We start from the raw sequence: 18,326 nt of genomic DNA, 5'->3' as shown, positions 1-18,326 counted from the left end.
AGTTTTGAATTTAAAATCTTATTGTTATCTGAAAGAAGTTTCACTTACAGCAAAACGACGAGCGCTTGAAATCTTATGTTCGATTCTCTTGTCAATAGCTGTGCGCATGTCACGTAAAAATGCTCGTTCCTGAGCTTGAAGCAAACGGGCTGGAGATCCATCTTCGTAGGGATGTGACCATAGGGATGTTGTGTACATAAGTGGTGGTTGAGCAGATGACATCAATGGAGAAATATTCCAGATGAGTGCACTTTGAACACGCAACAATTCCTCGGGCTTAACAGTATCGGCTTTGTTCAAAACAATGCGAGTTTGGTATTCACGTCCTTTGAGCTGGTCAAGTATCGCCTCAGTTTCAGGGCCAACATCAAGTTTAGCTGGATCGTAGACCAAGAAAATAATATCGGCTCTATCGATAAACCATTGACAGGCATCGTTGAAGGGGAAGAGACGTGACACTTGCTTACGAACTTCAAGAATTCCGGGAATTTCAACAATGTTAACCTAAGGTATGATAAAAATAAAAAATATTAATTAAATTGTTGTAACAATAGAAAAATAGATAAGAAACTCTTGTAAAGTGTAGGCGGAGATAGAAGAGAAGGATGACAACACCAAGGTTATGTTTTTTAAGCTCTTTGACAAAGCATATGAGCAGTGTCCTAGCTACGATATTAGGAGAGGAAGTCATTTTTGGTGGAATAATCGGGGAAAACAGCCTGAACGACGAGATTTCCGACAACAAATTACTCATCGATTTTGCCTGGAGGCGAAATGTCGTGGTTGTCAGTACATGTTTTTTTTCCACTGCTCAACATCTACAAAGTAACTTGGAGTTTTTCAATTTGCTCTCAACCTGATTGTGCTAGACACGCTTCTAGCATCATGGATATCCGAACTTTTGGAGGAGCTAATATCGACTCGAACCACTAACTTGGTTTCTTAGACCTACGGCAAAACAGGGAGAGGCTGGGAGAACGTCTAAGGGCTACATTCCCAAAAGATCGCCAAATCCTTCTCCGACCGAGTCACAAGTAATCTCTTTCGAGGTTCTCTCACACTACCAGAATGTATCAAGAACCAATGGCAACAATGTCAAAATGCCATCAGAGTAGCCGCCTCTGAAGTCCTGGGAATCCAGCAGCCAACACAAGAAACCCATGGTTTGATGAGAAATGTCGACAATCTTATATAATCAAACAGAAAGTACGCAAAGCTGCACTGCATAGAAGGCCGAGAGCTGCTCACGAGCTCTATGAGCAGAAGTGGAGAGAGTAACACCGACTTCTCTGAAGGACGAAAAGAAAGCATGTGAAGCGTGCGAGCAAAGATGTTAAGAGTTTTAACAGCTAAAGTGAAGTTCGAAAGTTTTATGGGCAGGCGAAACAAAATTCACAAATGCATGAATATCAAACCGAAAGCTGCAAAGACGAAAGTGGAAACATCATAGTTGAACCACAGTCAACGCTGAGGATATGAAATCACTACTTCTGCAGATTTAACGAAGATGATGGAGTAGATGGCTTGAATGCCGAGTTCATGCAACATGCAACCAAATCGATCATGTTGCTATTGACGGAAGGCACTCCTCTAGCCAACATTGATTCCGACCACTACCTACTTGTTGCTAAACTGCTAGTACGAATATCCATGAGAGCTCTTAGGCGAACAACAACCACGAGGAGAAGATTCAACGTTGGAAGTCTGCAGCAGGAGGATACCGCCAATGCCTTTGACAACCGAGTATCCTTGGAGCTTGTGAGAAGAGATGTGTCTAGAGACCCATTGGCAGTTCTGCAAACAATCCATCAGGAATGCTGCAGAAGAGGTGCTAGGTTTCTCACTGCCGGCCGCCACCAAGGAACTCCTGGTTTGACTCCGAATGTGATCATACTAACAAAGCAAGAACGGAGGCATACAAGTTGTGGCAGCAAAGGAGGACAAGATCTTTCCGCCAGCTCTACGTCGACAACAGAAGGGATGAGAACCACTTGCTCAGAAGAAAGAAAAAAGCGCATGAGCAGCGTGAAGTCCAAGAGATCCAGGGATGTTTTAACAGGAAACAGGTGCGGAGCTTTTATAGAAGAGTCAAAAAGAAGACAACGGGATTCACTAGCCAACCTGGTGCATGCAAAGATAAGGAAGGGAATACTGTAGTCGAGACGCAGTCAATGCTAAAAATCTGGAGAGATCAGAGTAGAGTAGAGAACACAGCACCTTGAGCGACTAGACTATGTAAGGTGATAACACAAGACATTAATACAAGACAGAATGACAGAAGAGAAAGAACAACAGACAGAAAGAAAACATGACAACAGCACGCGGAGACGTTCCCCCATCCGTCTACTTACCACGCTCACTGGTGCTTGATTTCGGTGATCGATGGGAACCGAAGCTTTTGTCAGTGTCTAGGTCGTTGCGTGCATGCAAGATCTTGTCAAGTGTATTATGTGAACGCCTGAAGCCATTCACTGACGAACTAATTGGCCTTTACCAGTGTGGTTACGACTTATCACGATGACGCTTGAAAATGCTCGTTGCTGCGTCAAAATTGGAAGAGACTCGACCGAAACCTTCGAAACCACCAGAGGACTTCTACAACACGATGCGCTGTCATGTAGCTGCTTCAATATTGTTCTTGAAAAAGTGGTGCGCAACACCAATGCCAATACAAGTGGCACGATCATTCAAAAATCCACACAATATCTTGGATATGCAGATGACATCGACATTATGGGAAGAACCAAACGAGCAATGACGGTTGCCTTCTCTAATATCGAGTCTGAGGCGAAGAAAATGGGTCTTGACATTAACGAGGACAAAATGAAATATTTACTGTTGTCAAATAGAGTCGATTCACACCGTAGACTTGTTCAGAACGTGACAATTGAAAGGTATAACTTCGGGGTGGTAAACGAGTTTGTTTATCTGGGCACTGCTGTTAATTCTGCAAATGACATCAGCGTGGAGATCAAACGTAGAATTACCCTTGCTAATCGCTGTTTCTTTGCCCTAAGCAAGCAATTGAAGAATAGGGGTCTATCGCGAAGTACCAAAGAGACACTGTACAAAGCCTTAATCATCCCAGTCTTGCTGTATGGTGCAGAAGCATGGACCCTCTCCCAGGCGGATAAAAGATCTCTTGGTATCTTCGAGAGGAAGGTTCTGCGTACGATAAATGGTCTGGTTTATGTCGACAGGCAAAGTAACATCTGGCGAAGAAGGTATAATCATGAGTTTTACGAGCTGTACAGCGACTCGCCACTGGTCAAAAAACTGCATGTTCAACACTTAAGATGGCTAGGGCATGTCGAGCGAATGAACATCGAAGCTCCAGCCCGTAAGGTATTCAACGTCAAGCCTGAGGGAACAAGAAGAAGAGGTAGGCCTCATATCCGGTGGAGTGATCAAGTTGAGGCCGACGGGCGAGGCAGGTCAACTTGGTATTCGAAACTGGAGGCAGCAAGGTAGAGATCGAGTAAGCTGGCGAAAGCTATTACTTGAGGCCCAGGAGGAAAATGCGCTGTAGCGCCAACCAAAGTTAAGTATTAAGGATTTTTAAGAAGATCTAAATTAATTTTAAGTGTGGTGCAATCAAAATTGTTTGATTTTAAATTCCTATACTCATTGATTCTACAAATAACAAACTCAAATCTCCAAGTTTTAAATTTATTTGTCAATACTATATGCAAAGCAATTTTACTAAACATTGCAAACTTAACGTAAGCATTTAATAAAAAATAAATACAAATAAAATAAGATTTGAATACAAGTCAAAACTTTTCTTTTTTCCGTCAATCGAAGACACGTTAAGATTCTGTACCTTCTGTTTGCAAACAACCAATTAAAAACATGAAACTATATGATGATCCCTATATCCTTGTCCTTATTTGTTTTTTAACCCAAGAAAAATGAATAATGAAACAATTTTTGAACAATACTTTAATTTCTTATTAATCACAATGACCATTTTGTAAAGGTCGACAGAAAACTATGGCGCGGCGGCGGCCGGCGCCCCTTTAAATTAAATAAAAATAAAATCTTGTCATGTTCCTTAAACAAAATTCAATTAATCATACGTTTCACTAACCTCACTAATTTTGCAGGTTGATTTTTCTATCCCAGACCTAATTTCTTCACTATATAATTTATTTTGCTGGTGTTTCAAAAACAACACCATACAAAACTGAGCTAACTGCTTTTAGGTAACAAGGCACAAAATTACATCTAGCGCCAATTATCCCAGCCAAATGTTGCACTTAGCATTAAAATCATTTCCGAATATGAATACCCTTGGTTTTTAAAATTATCTTTTTAATTTTCTGAAACTCATAAAATAGTCTGACAAAATTACACAAATAGCCAAAACAAGAGAGGCAGAGTGTGTCTGTTTATGTGCAGAATTTTCTCACTATTTTGGGTCTATTTTAATATTTTTCAGAAATTAATACTGAATTTTATTTATGACGCAATGTTTTTGTGATCAAATCTATCGTCATGTCTTGACTTTATGTTTTATTTCATTTCTTAATCGTTTTCATTGGCAACACAACTTACCTTTTCGAGTAGTTTGCTGGGTAATTTCAATCCGCGTAGACGTTCTTCGAGACCTTCACCGAATTTCTGCAGACCAGAGAATGTGTAATCAGCAGCAAGTTGGGTTCCGTCAAGGACTTCAGTCTCATTGCCCCAAGTGAGAATGTTAAAGTAAGCTGGAGATGGTTCGGCACCTAATAAACAAAACAGCTCAATATCAATAAAATATCTTCACGTGTGTACTTCGGGATGTTTTGCTTACCAGTTCTCAAAGAATTAGGCGTGTATTCGTTACCAGTGAGGTAGTTAATAATCGATGATTTACCACCGCTCCATGGTCCCATGAATAGAACCATTGGCTTGGAGAAGATTTCTGGGTCACCGAAATGGCGATTACTGAGATCACGGTACTTGTAAAGAGTTTCCAGAGGTTTAATTGCATTTTCGTAAATGCGTTTGATGTCACGAAGAATTATTTCAGCAACACGATCAACAGCTTGGCCCCTAGCTTCGAAGTCTTCATCGAGTTGAAGGAGTTCGGTGATGTGACTGCGGCTTCGAAGATTCTCAGGGATTTCTCCTTCCTTAAAACGAAGTACAAAAATAAGAACAAAAAAGACAAAACCAAAAAGTACACCTTGGCAATAGGGCTTGATTCATTTATTCTCTTACCCAAAGTAGTTCATCCTCGGGCTTGGTGTCATCCTCTTCAGAATCTTTGGCTTCTCCAGTCTCATCGGCATCTGCTGCTTCTCCGCTACCTTCAGGCTTGCTATCTGCTTCTTCACTATCCTTACCTTCATCAGCACTTGGTGCTTCTTTGCTATCGCCATCATCTTCTCCTTCAGCCTTACTGTCTTCCTTGCTGTCCTTACCGTCATCAACATCGGGCTTATCTTCTTCCTTGCTTTCAGTTTCGCTATCTTCTTTGCTAGGTTCATCTTCAGCGTTGCTATCATCAGCCTTTGTTTCGTCCTCGGTACTATCTACACCATCATCAGCCTTGTCGTCTTCCTTACTCTCAGCAACAGATTCTTCCTTGCTGTCTTTGCCATCATCTTCAGCAGTGTCTTCCTGAGAGGCTTTACCGTCTTCAGCGGCATCTTCCTTGGAGTCCACGCCATCATCTTCAACAGCTGGAGCATCTTCCTTGGAGTCTGGAGTGTCATCATCGGCAGTACTGTCTTCGGGAGAAGCTTCATCGACACTACGCTTTGATCTTGTAATTTCTTCTTCATCGGCTTCTTCTACACTACCTTCTGCCTTGTCACTATCTTCCTTGCTTTCTTCAGCTGCTTCAGCAGAATCAGCCTTGCTCTCATCATCAGCTTGTTCCTGACTCTCTTTAGCCTCTTCTCCTTCTTCCTTTGAAGCAGTTTCCTCAGACTTTACAGCATCATCGTCAGAAGAGCCTTCCTTTGAAGAGGCTTCTTCTTTGACTTCTTCCGAATTCTTATCATCGGCTTCTTCGGGTTGTTCTTCTGACTTTGTTTCACTATCTGCAGCTTCTTCAGATTTCTTGTCATCGTCATCATCTTCTTCTCCCTTAGCGGCATCTTCACCAGACTTGGTAGCTTCTTCAGACTCACCATCGGATATTTCTACAGTTTCCAACTGATCTTTCGATTCTTCTTGGCTTTCATCCTTTGCATCTTCAGAGTCTTCCTTGCCGCCATCTTCATCATTGTCGTTATCATCCTGTTCTGATTCAGGTGCTGCAGCTGCATCATCTGCTTGTGGCTGCTCAACTGAATCGTCGTTGTCATCAAGTTCGGGTTCTTTACTCGTTGTGTCCTCGCCGGAAGTTGCTTCCGGACTAGCAACACTATCTTTGTCGGTATCTATACTTTCGGTAAAAAAATAAGTTCATTGTTAAGGTTTCTTTTTTAGATATTTATGTAACAAAATACAAAATATGTCTACATAAATATTGTGTCTTCTTTTATTATTTAAAGTAAAAATTTCAAGTTAGATAATTTTACTAACAACTAAAATAAGTTTAATTTTTTTTGTTATGATATTGCTTTAAAATTTTTGAGCTTTTTTGTTTAACTTTAAAATTTATTTTTAAATAAAATATTTCGCCAAGAGCAAATGTCATAAATGCCAATGAAAGCGCAAGCTATTTTTCATTTGCAGACCAATAACGTTTTCTGACGTGCAAAAGTAGTTTTTTCCATCTTTTATTTTTTGATATTTGGAATCAATCCAATGACAAAATTTGATTGTTTTGCTTTTCTCATCTTTATTCTTAATAAATATTCATAGATACTTTTCATGTAGGCAGGCATAATAATTACAAAAACAAAAGTGAAAATGTATAAGAAATGTATTTTTAGAAATGGAGATACAAAATTCAACATCGAAATGGATTGATATTTAGTATTTTTGAAATGTATGAATTAAGGATTTTGATGTGCGGATTCCGTCAAGGTAAATACTGTAGACTTCGTACAAACATATTTTATTTCAGTCACAGAGTAATTAAGAGCAAATTTCTAAACATTTCCAGAGCCAAAGTGGCCAGCTGACAGTAAATTGAAAGCAAAATAAATTATCATTAGGCACAAGTCTGAAATCTTATTCGTTAAAAGAAGCCTTTAATGTATCGGAAACTGATATTTAGAACTGTCTTTTGGGATTGAACCCTTAAATTTTAAGCAGACCTAATGTTAAGGTTAATTTTGCAAATTTTACTTAAAATACTTCAAAGTGGCGTATACGCACTTGTCTTATTTTATTTTTTCCTAAATCTTATGTTAAACTTTTCTTCTTTCTGTGACCTTGACCTTACGTTACATTTTTACCTTTAAACTTTTGCTCTTTGTTATATCATGAAAATAAATCAGGTTTTCTTTTATATATATTTTCTTTTTTTTTTGTGTATTAATTATTTATTTCTCATTGTTTTTAGTAAAATAATAAATTAATATTTTAAATAGAAGCACGTGTACCTTTTTCATTTGGATCACCTGTCTTTAGTTCGTTTATAGCCTTCTCGATGTATGGACGACATTCGGACTCACTAGGACCAACTTCCGCGCTGGCAAAGATATCTGAAATAATATAGAAAAATTATTTTCATACGAAATATTTCTGTTAATTATGAAACATTTTTTGATGATGCTGTCTTTCGTTGTTGAAACATTACATGAGTGCAAGACGAACGTTCATATCCATATGTACTTATATATTCTTCTTCTAATAGTTCGGTGTTTTCATAATTTTCTAATTATTTATTATATGCCACTACCTTTTTGACATTTTGGCAATTTTTCATAAATAGTCTTAATTGAAAATAAGGCCTTTAAATTTACTTTAATACAAAATAAATCTCTACACGAAATCCATTTGTGAGACTCAGACTTAACGCTTTTCAATTACTTTTTATGGGTCATTGAGCAAACTTTATGTTAAGTAATTTGGTTATGGTGATTGTGACAAGCTAGCAACTTTTGAAGCATTGGAAGTCAATATTTAAGCCAACATGAAATTGTAAAAAAACTTAAATCTAAAGTTTTGTTGTGAAACCTCAATAATATGATTGTTACAAACTTGAAAAGTGACAAATCCTGGAGAACCAAGGCCTTGTGACTTACAACTCTCAACCATAGCTGTCTGCGAGTAATTGCAGGGATGGAGGGGACCTACAGTTTATATGCCGAATCCGAACGGCAAATTTGAGAAAGCACTTTTCCATGACAGGAATTACTCTTGGAGAATTTGTCAATTCCTCGCAAGAAGCAGTAGCCGTGAATAAAACTTTTTGGTGGCACAGGTAAGGATCGAACCCAAGACCTCTCACATGACAGTCCAACGCACTAACCATCATGCCACGGGTACTACAAAAACTTAAATAAAAAAAAACTAGGGGTGTAGTAGTAACTAGATCACCAAGGCCTAGTGACTTAAAATTCACAACCATTCCCGTGTGCGAGTCATTAAAAGGATGGAGGGGACCCACAGTTTTTTATGCCGAATCCGAGCGGCTAATTTGAGAAAACACTTTTTATGACAAAATGGACGACTTGCCATAAGGCGGTACCAGTGAAAAAGCTTTTAAGTGGTACAGGCAGGGATTGAAATCATGACCTTTTGCATGACAGTCCTGCGCATTAGCCATCATGTCACGGATAATACAAGGTGTACGCTCATTTTATTGAATTTATTAAAAACTATATTTGCATCCAGTAAACGATTTAAAGGATTTAGAGTTTCAGTTTGTATGCAGGTGGCGCAAAGGTCCATTAAGAACTAGGGACTTGCAACTTTCAACCATTTCTATGTGCAAGTAATGTTGTCAGGGATAGAGGGGATCTGCAGATTTTAGCCGATTCTGAACAGATAGTTTGAGAAACCACTTCTGATGACAAAAATTACTCTTTGACGATTTTTCAATTCCTTGCAAGAGGCAGTGACGCATTATTCGTGAAACAGGCAGAGATTTAATCCAAGACTTCTGGCATTAACTATCGAACCCTGGTTACAGAATTTCATTCAATTGAACATTTTGTTTGAATAATGACAGTTTTATTAATATGTAACTAAAATCTCTGAGAACAAAATTGCAACCTATTTTTAAAATATACTTTTTCCCTTAAACAAGTTTTAAATAAACTCAATAATAAAGAAGTTATTGTACCGATAAATTAGACGAAATTGGATTTTACAAATATTCTCTTCAATAAACGCTAGTTCACACCTCAAAAGTAACTTAATAAATTGGGTCTTATTCTATTGGAAAAAAATTTATATCATACTCGTACATCATATCGAAATGAAACTTGAATTTTTGTATACTGCTTTTTAAAGAGATTAAGATGTATCAAATGCTTATCTCGTCTGTACATTTTTATCACAGGTTTTTAAAATATGCCCTTCTATAATTGTTAAAAATAACCGAAAATGAGATTTTTAAGGTTAAGTTTAAATTCAAAATATTTTTAAAAACTCTCCTCTAGACAAAAATTTAAATCATTTAAGTATCTTATTTATGTCGCTCCTGGAAATTTTCATTAGCTTTGAGTCTTTGTTTTACTCTAATAGCCTTTTCACACCAAACCCGAACCCGGGTTTTCGGCAAATTTTTTTAGAAAACCCGAAAATCGTTCACACTAAACATTTACACGTTTTCATTTGACATTTAAATTTGTTTAACACCGGCTGTCAAATTTTGTATTGTTAAAAAAATTTGGGAGTAAAAAGTTTTGTTCTTCTCAAATTATTTGTAAAAATAAAATGAATTCTAACCAATTCAAATTGATTTTAACGTACCAATAGCTCGTTTCGAAGAAGAGTTTCAACTGAAGTTCTGGGGACGGGTGGAATGGGCTTACGACATGAACCAACAAGAACTAGAAGCTCGCATGGCTGCAGCTATCCTGAACAATTCACCAAAGAGAAGATAATTGTGTAGAAAATGAATAAAAACAAAACAGTTATAACAAAAATTAATTTCATTTAAAACACTTTCTTTTTTCTTTCACAACAAACTCAATCCAAAATACTGCTTATGACTATTGCTTCTGTTGGCCAAATGTGCCTTCAAAATCACCATATATTGTGGCTGTCCAAGCAGCTTATAGGCAGGGTTGAGAAGAAGGAGCAGAGGGGCGATAGCCCCAAATTTTGGCTCAAATTTTCCTAGCTTGACAAAAATGTATGGGAAAACTTTAAATGAAGTTTTGAGAAAACCTAGAAATTTAAACTTTTCTTGTTTTGAAAAATACTTTTAGGACTAAATTTGTAGTGCTGATTTTGTATCCAAAATTTAATTTAAGCTATTTGCTCAAGATTTAAAAATACCCGTTCTTAACACTATTTCAATATTTGTTAATATATTGCAAAAAGTTAATAGAATTGTTAAAATAAAAGTAGCTAACTTTTTAAACCGTTTTGGCTTTTTCTGTTGAAAACCTTTTTATCATAAATAATTTATCGGTTTTATTTTAGATTTTTAGAAGTTTAAATCTTACAACTTATGAAGATTTTTCGAATATACTATGAAATGAAAACAATCATTAATTGTGTGGAAACAAAAAACTAAGCCTCAAAAAGACTTATATATATGTACGTGTTTTTAATTGAAATTTTAAAAGTAATATGTATCTCGAAACCATGACGCAAGACAATAATTTTGCATTCGGATTTGTATTAAGACCTTTAAAACCACTTCGAAAAGTTCAATTTTTTGTCCAGGAAAAAAACTTTGCCGACCAGTGAAACAAAGACGCATTTTTGCTTGCGACACAATATAATGATCTATATGTCGAGTTTTGCATTCGTAAAAACTTTCGAACACGAGACGTTAATCAAACTAGACATGAAGATAAGTCGAAAACAGTGGGTCCCCCGATTATGTCCGTCTTTCTGTCTGTATATTCTCGCCCTGACATCCCCAACCACTTGGTCAATAGACTGTAAATTTGGAATTTTAGATCTTATGACAATTCGCGTTATGCTTTTCTTTAATTTTCTTTTAAAACTTAAAATAACTTTTGGCCACATACAAATTTTTTGGTCAAAAATCAAACATTCGAATTTTATCAAAAATGAACCGATTGATTTTTTTAAATTTTCTTTTAAATTTTTATTTTAATTTCTTAACAACTAATCAACTGATTTCAGAAAGCCCTCAAGAAAATTGCGTGGTTGGTTTTTTTACGTGAAATAATGACGCTAAAGACTTGAACTAAATTTTATATTGTAACGTGATACCAAACAAATATATTTTTGGAAACAAATCCAATTAATTTTTTTTTATAAATCAAAAAAACTGTCATCTCGAAAATTGTACGAATAAAAAATTATTTTATTACGTGTTTAGTATCTGGTTAAATTTTGAGAAAAATTAAATTGACACTTTTTTTAGTAAAAAATTAGAATCTAAAAAAAAAGTTGGTAAACCTTTAATTCCGACTCAAATATCTTTTCAAAAACTTGGGATTATGGCTTCCAACTTATTTTATCCTATCAAAAATATCATTTTAAACATTCCGAAATTTTGAGAAAAATCGAGTTGAAAGTTTTTTTTATATATAAAAAAAATAAAAACCTAAAAAAAACAAACAAATTTCACAAAAGTTGGTAAAAATTGATATTCGACTCAAATGTCTTTTCAAAACTTTGAGATATTGGCTTTTAACTTCTTTTACCTTTTAAAAAATATTGTTGTCAATATTCAGTAAAATTTTAAGAAAAATCAAATTGACAGTTTTTTTTACAAAAAAATAAAAACCTCAAAAAAACCATACTAAAACTTGGTACAAAAATAAAACCTACAACAAATAGTACTCAAATTTATTAAAAATTGATGTTCTGTTCTTTATATTTATTAAATTTATTTCATTCATCCAATTTTCAAAAATTTAAGAAAAGCTACTTAATTGTTTTCGACTAAAAATCAATTTAAAAAACTAGATTTTCAAACTAAACTATTTCTTTAAATGAAAAATATAGTTAATAATTTTAAAATGTTTAAGAATAATTCAACTAACAATTTTTTTTACGCAACACGGAAACCTACAATTTTTTAAGCAAGACAAATCGATAGACGGGTTGGGAAGTTATCAGCGTGGGTCGCATCCTAGATTCTTTTTTTATTTCAGATATTTTTGTTTAATATTAAACATTTCCTTTTGGAAATTCGACATCTCGTTATTTTCTTAACGTCTAAAAAACTTAATAGGTACTAAAAAATATTTTTAAACTTATTATGAAACATTTTATGTATGCAGAAACATCAAATGGTTTGACATTTTTGAAAACAACCTTTTTTTCAGATCCATTTTTAAATATTAAAATAAAGGAAATATTTTCAAACAAAATGTTTGGATACATGAGCAAGTTTGTCCGACCCGGGCGTGCATTTTATTTAAATTTTATCTAAAACAACAACTTTAAAGTTTGTTACATTTAAAATTGCCTAATTTAACCCAGTTTTCTTCTAGACGAAATATTATTTCCAGTTTACTCGTTTAAAGTTCATCGAAACATTTAAAAATTATTTTCCAAGCCATTCACGAAGATGTTGGAACATTTATATGAATTGTGTAAAAAGTCCTTACATTCGAAAATTAATAGATAAAAGAGGCTGGGATGCGACCCACACTGATAACTTCCCATCCCGTCTGTCGATTTGTCTTGCTTAAAAGTTTGTCTATATGTACTCGTATCATTTTTTACCAAATTTGCGTACTATTTTTTGTAGATTTTATCTTTTTATGAAAACACGGACTGTTGGATTTTTATATAAAAATTACTGAATATTGAAAACAATATTTTTTCTGAAATAAAATAAGTTTGAAGCCAATATTTTTAATTTTTGAAAAGCTATTTGAGCCTAAAGTAAATTTTTACCAAGTTTTAGTAGGTATTATTTATTTTAGAGTTTTATTTTGTCTGTCAATTCGAATTTTTTAAAAATTTTACCAAATGTTGAAAACAATATTTTTTATAAGATAAAATTAGTTTGAAGCCATTATTTAAAATGTTTAAAGAGATATTTGAGTCGAAAATCAATTTTTACCAACTTTTATAAATTTTTTTTTAGGTTATTATTTTTTGTAAAAAAAACTGTCAATTCGATTTTTTTCAAACTTTAACTGAATGTTGACAACAAGATTTTTTGAAAGATAAAAGTAAATTAAAACCAATATTTCAAAGTTTTGAAAAGATATTTGAGTCGAAAATCAATTTTTACCAACTTTTATTCATTTGTTTTTAGGTTTTTTTTTGTAAAAAAAAACTGTCAATTAGATTTTTCTCAAAATTTTATCAGATGTCAAAAACATTATTCGTCGTTGCACAAAATTTTTTTAGAGGTGAAATCATATTTCAGTCGTAAAATTTTGGAGGCTACAAATTTTTTTTTATTTTTTTGATTTATAAAAAAAACCGTTATATTGATTTTTTTCAAAAAATATACCTGCTTTGTATCACATTACAATTTATTATATAAAATTTAATTCAAGTCTCTAGCGTTTTTGGTTCGTAAGATATTTAGGGTTAACCAAAACTTTCACCTTTTTTTAAACTGCTATGGTAAAAAACCACCCACGCAATTTTCTTGAGAGCCCTTTCTGCATCTTTCTGAATTATTATTAGTATAACAAAATTTATTTGAAGTCGATATCTCTTCTGGTTCTTGAGCTATGGACGATTAAAAAACGTCGCGAACGTACGGACGTACACACGCACGCACAGACATCTTTCTAAAAATCTTTTGTTTCGACTCTAGGGGCCTTGAAACGTCGAGAAATGTCAAAATTTTCAATTTGACAAATCGGACCCATTACAATAACTTCCTATGGGAAGTAAATAATACCATTTTTGAAAATAATACCACAACTGTGATCCTTCGAATTTCTAATTTGTTGAACTTCAAAATAAGCTCAGCTTTTTTGACTAAGGAATTAATAAGCTATTTATAATAATAATTTCCTTAACTTGAAGATTTAACAATTTTCATCCTAACAAAACATTTTTTGGCTAAAATTGTTTCATAAGTCCAAATAGCAACATTGGATAAATTATAGCTTTGCTTTTAGGCACATGTACTCTACAACATATATTCCCTCCCGAGATAGTTGATGACACGTTATTTATAGTTATTTTGAACTATTTAGAACATTTTTATTTTGTTTCTGAACATATTTTTATAAAAGTGGACACAAATGATAGCACATATACTTATTTGTTGGCATGTTGCCTTTTGCTATACTTAAATTTTCTATACTTAATAATTTTAATCTGAGGTCATTATAATGAAACACATTTCTTTTTATTTTAATGTAATGAGTAATAATCAAATTAGTCTTTCATAAATATTTATTTCGATATTATTTTCAATTTGATTTTATAATTCTGGAAGAAATTTAAACATTTTCAACAAAAAGATGAATGTTATGCAACGAAATTAATTCCTTCTATTTATTTGTATTTGTATTTAATTTGGGCACTTGATACATACATACGAGTATATATTAATGATCTGTTAATTAAATAATTTCAAGAGGAATAAAAATAATTTGAAAACTAAAAATGATGAGAATGAATCACTCATAATTGATACAATGTGAGAAAATAATCGGTGCGGCACGCGTTGGTGGCGTTTATAAAAATAAAGGTATATGTTTGATGTATAATTAAAAAAGAAATCAACTTTTCAAAAAATTGTGCTTTAATAATTAAGTTTTGTTTTTTTGAACAACTTCTAAAGAACTTAGGAAGTAAATGAAAACTTTTAAAAAAAGATAACTGATCGTCGATTTGTTTTGCTTAAAAGTTTGTATGTTTTCGTGGTGGGTTAAAAAAGTTGCTAGTTGCATTATTCTTAAAAAAAATTAAATTACCAACAATATTTTTCATATAAAGAAATAGTTTAGTTTGAAAATCTAGTTTTAATCTATTTAGATTTTTAGTCGAAAACCAATTTTGACCAATTTTAGTAGCATTTCTTAAATTTTTACAAATTGGACGAATGAAATTAATTTGAGAGATATCAATTTTTTTATTTGAATTCGATATCTCTACTGGTTCTTGAGCTTTGGACGATGAAAAAAACGTCGCGACCGTACGGACGTACAGACTAAAAATCTTTTGTTTCTCTAGGGACATTGAAACGTCGAGAAATGTCAAAATTTCCAATTTGACAAATTGGACCCATTAAAATAACTTCCTATGGGAAGTTAAAAATGTTCACGTTATTATATTTTTATTTTTTTTAGAGGAATTTGACAAAATCTAATAAGAATGTAATCTTAAGAATTTTCGGTTGCTTCTTAATAAATAAAATACGAGGCAGATTTTTTAGATCGGACTTTTTGAGTGTAACAAAGAAATGCCATAAACTGTTCAAAATTATTTCAAGAAATATGTGAGCAAATACGTTAGCAGATCTACAAAAACAAATTATTCTGTTCAAATACAAAAAAGGCGGTAGTAAATTTTACTTTTTGTGTCATGTGCCGATATTCGTCACTTTGCGCTTGTACGGAGAAAAGTAAACTAATTAAGAGCGATTCGTTTTGTTTATTTTATAGACGCATGAAATTACGTAGGTATCTTATGTGCTTCTAATTTTAAGTTGATTAGAATTTATGCACACATTGTTATTATTATTATCTGCCTTAATAACACAACTGAGTCAACTTGGAAATATAAACAAATTAAACCATGTGATTTACTACTAAAACGTATCTTAAGAAGCCTTTAACTTGGATTATTAAACTTTATATGAACTTTTTGTTTGGTTTTGAAGTTATTAATTGGTGGCCGTTCTTTACAACTGAAAAAGATATACATGAGCTTTAGTTGTCTTCTCTCTTCAATTTTTACATCAGCTCAAATTAATCTTCTACCTATTGTTAAAATTTTACATTTACTTAGTTGAAGATGTTTTATAGAACTTTTGGTTTTGTTTCTACGGCACTAAAACTATTTATTTGAATACTTGTTTCGGAAGTAATTTTATCGAATTCTTATTCAATTTTACACAAATGAATCAAAAACAAATGAAGGGGTTGGTTGAACGACTGAAATTAAGTGTTCCAGGCGGAAATTTTGGCGGTAAAAGAAGTCTCGTTATGGCTTAAAGAAAACGTGGTATCAACATCGTATTTTCTCAGATAGTCAGATAGAATCTCTAGACTTTGTCTCTAAAAACTATAACAGTCCATAACTGTCGATTATCTCTAATGGAAATGGCACAACAGTTTAATATTCACCTTTGATGGAAGCTGGGCCACAGAAAGATTGCTGGAAATTGTATTGCAGATGAACTCCCCGGATATGGTACAATACAACCCATTCTACCATGTTTGGCTAATGCTGACATACCGATCGAATGTATACTATTGCTAATGCAAGACGCTATGAAGAAGGCAAACATCAGGTGGAAAAACATCACCGTGTGTCAGGCCACGAAAAATATCTGGCCTACATTAGATTCAAAGATCTCAAGTTCGATAATAGGTGTCATAACCTGGCATTGTCTAATAGTGAAGCATGCCACGCTAGGCTCGGCATGTTCTCAAATGACTTTTACAGAAGCTGTATGGATGAGGAAGAGTTGGAAACAGTTCTTCACCTTCTTTTGTACATGCCCTGCTTTAGCTTACCTAGGATAATTCTTCTATGTATAACAAGCTCAATCATATATTAACATAATCAGTCTTTCACCTTTCGTAAGGGTCTCAAATAATGAGCTAGAAGTGAGCGTTGACAAAGCTCTTTCACCGGTGGTTCAAAATTCTCAGCATCATATTAGCCTAGTCATAGATTGTAAGCTCTTAGCCTATTTTCAAACCACTAATGATATTGACTATTTTTTTTGATTATAAGCATGGTAATTTCGATGCAATGAATTTATTTTTAAATGCATTACCGTGGGAGTCCATAATAGAAAGCCAAGATCTGACCCAAGCGTTCGTATCTTTTAAAACTTATTTAAAACAAGCATCTGAAAGTTTTATTCCGAAAAAAATAAGTAGAAAGAATTCCAACCCACCATGGTATAATGACAGACTTTCTAAGCTCAAAAATAAAAAAAATAAAGCATATAAACAATACAAAAAAGACAAAAATAATTTGGTTTTCAGACAGAACTATCTTGTAATCGAAAAGTCTTTTGAGGTGTTAAATAAATTTTTGTATGGTAAATATGTTTCAACAGCTGAATCCAAAGTTAGGAAGGAAAGCAAAAGCTTTTGGAATTTTATTAACTCTAAAAGAAAATTTAGTGGTTTACCAAATTGTATGGAGTTTTCGGGTTCTATATCTAGTGATTTGCAAACTATCTGCAATCTTTTTGCCGATTTTTTTGATTCTGTTTACGCAGTTACGTCTTCTAACGAGCTTCCTGAATTTACTCCATCTAATGTAGTTGATATAGGAATTATTCAGTTAGAAATATCAGATGTACTTGAAGCGTTAAATGGGATTGATGAAAACAAAGGACTTGGTCCAGATTGTATATCTCCCAAGATAATCAAAAAATGTGCAACGTCTCTCGCGTTACCCTTGTTGCTTATTTTTAATAAGTCTCTGAAGACAGGCGAATTTTTAAATGAGTGGAAAATATCGTACATATCTCCGATTTTTAAGTCTGGAGCAAAGCAAAAAATATGTAATTACCGACCAATATGTAAGTTATCTATTATTCCTAAAATTTTTGAGAAAATTGTATGTGATAAGCTCACTTTTCTTACTAAACAAATAGTATCTGATTCTCAGCATGGATTTGTTTCCGGCAGATCTACAGCTACAAATCTCTCTATTTTGTGTGATTTAGTTGTTAGTGGATTTGAAAGCGGTCTCCAGACCGACATCATCTTTACTGACTTTGCCAAAGCATTTGATAGAGTTAACCATGAAATATTATTATACAAATTGTCCAAACTTGGTATCCACTCCATACTTTTAGAATGGATACGTTCGTATCTTACAGATCGAACCCAATTCGTTAAGATACACAGATATGTTTCTAAGTGCATAAAAGTAACCTCGGGCGTCCCTCAAGGAAGTCACATTGGTCCTTTGTTCTTTAATTTGTTTATCAATGATATTCCTGACATTTTCCAGTTTTCCAGGTATTTATTATATGCTGACGACGTAAAAATATTCAGAACTATACATTCTATAAATGATTGTTTTTTATTGCAAGAAGATTTATGTGAACTTGCATCATGGTGTAATAAAAATCTTCTTTTCTTAAATGTAGCCAAATGTCAAAGCTTTATATGCTCAAGGAAAGTCGCACCAATAGTATTTGATTACACTATAAATAATAT

General features: G+C 33.6%; 1 protein-coding gene across 2 annotated transcripts in view; it reads right to left on the bottom strand.

Moving 5' to 3' along the window:
• The window catches only part of LOC129953978 (uncharacterized), a 29,185-nt gene that overhangs the window by 1,486 nt on the left and 9,373 nt on the right, over positions 1-18,326 (bottom strand). For both annotated transcript variants that reach the window (XM_056067548.1, XM_056067547.1), the window contains exons 3-7: positions 7,491-7,592; positions 5,209-6,377; positions 4,799-5,120; positions 4,558-4,730; positions 49-504 (exon numbers count right to left, since the gene is read on the bottom strand). In XM_056067548.1, the coding sequence (XP_055923523.1) occupies positions 49-504; positions 4,558-4,730; positions 4,799-5,120; positions 5,209-6,377; positions 7,491-7,592 (2,222 nt within the window). The remainder of the gene's footprint in view (positions 1-48; positions 505-4,557; positions 4,731-4,798; positions 5,121-5,208; positions 6,378-7,490; positions 7,593-18,326) is intronic.

The sequence above is a fragment of the Eupeodes corollae genome, chromosome 1, assembly GCF_945859685.1.
Source record: "Eupeodes corollae chromosome 1, idEupCoro1.1, whole genome shotgun sequence".
NCBI lineage: Eukaryota > Metazoa > Arthropoda > Insecta > Diptera > Syrphidae > Eupeodes > Eupeodes corollae.
Note: the sequence above shows the minus strand (reverse complement) of the source record. Positions and strands in the feature narration are given on the sequence as shown.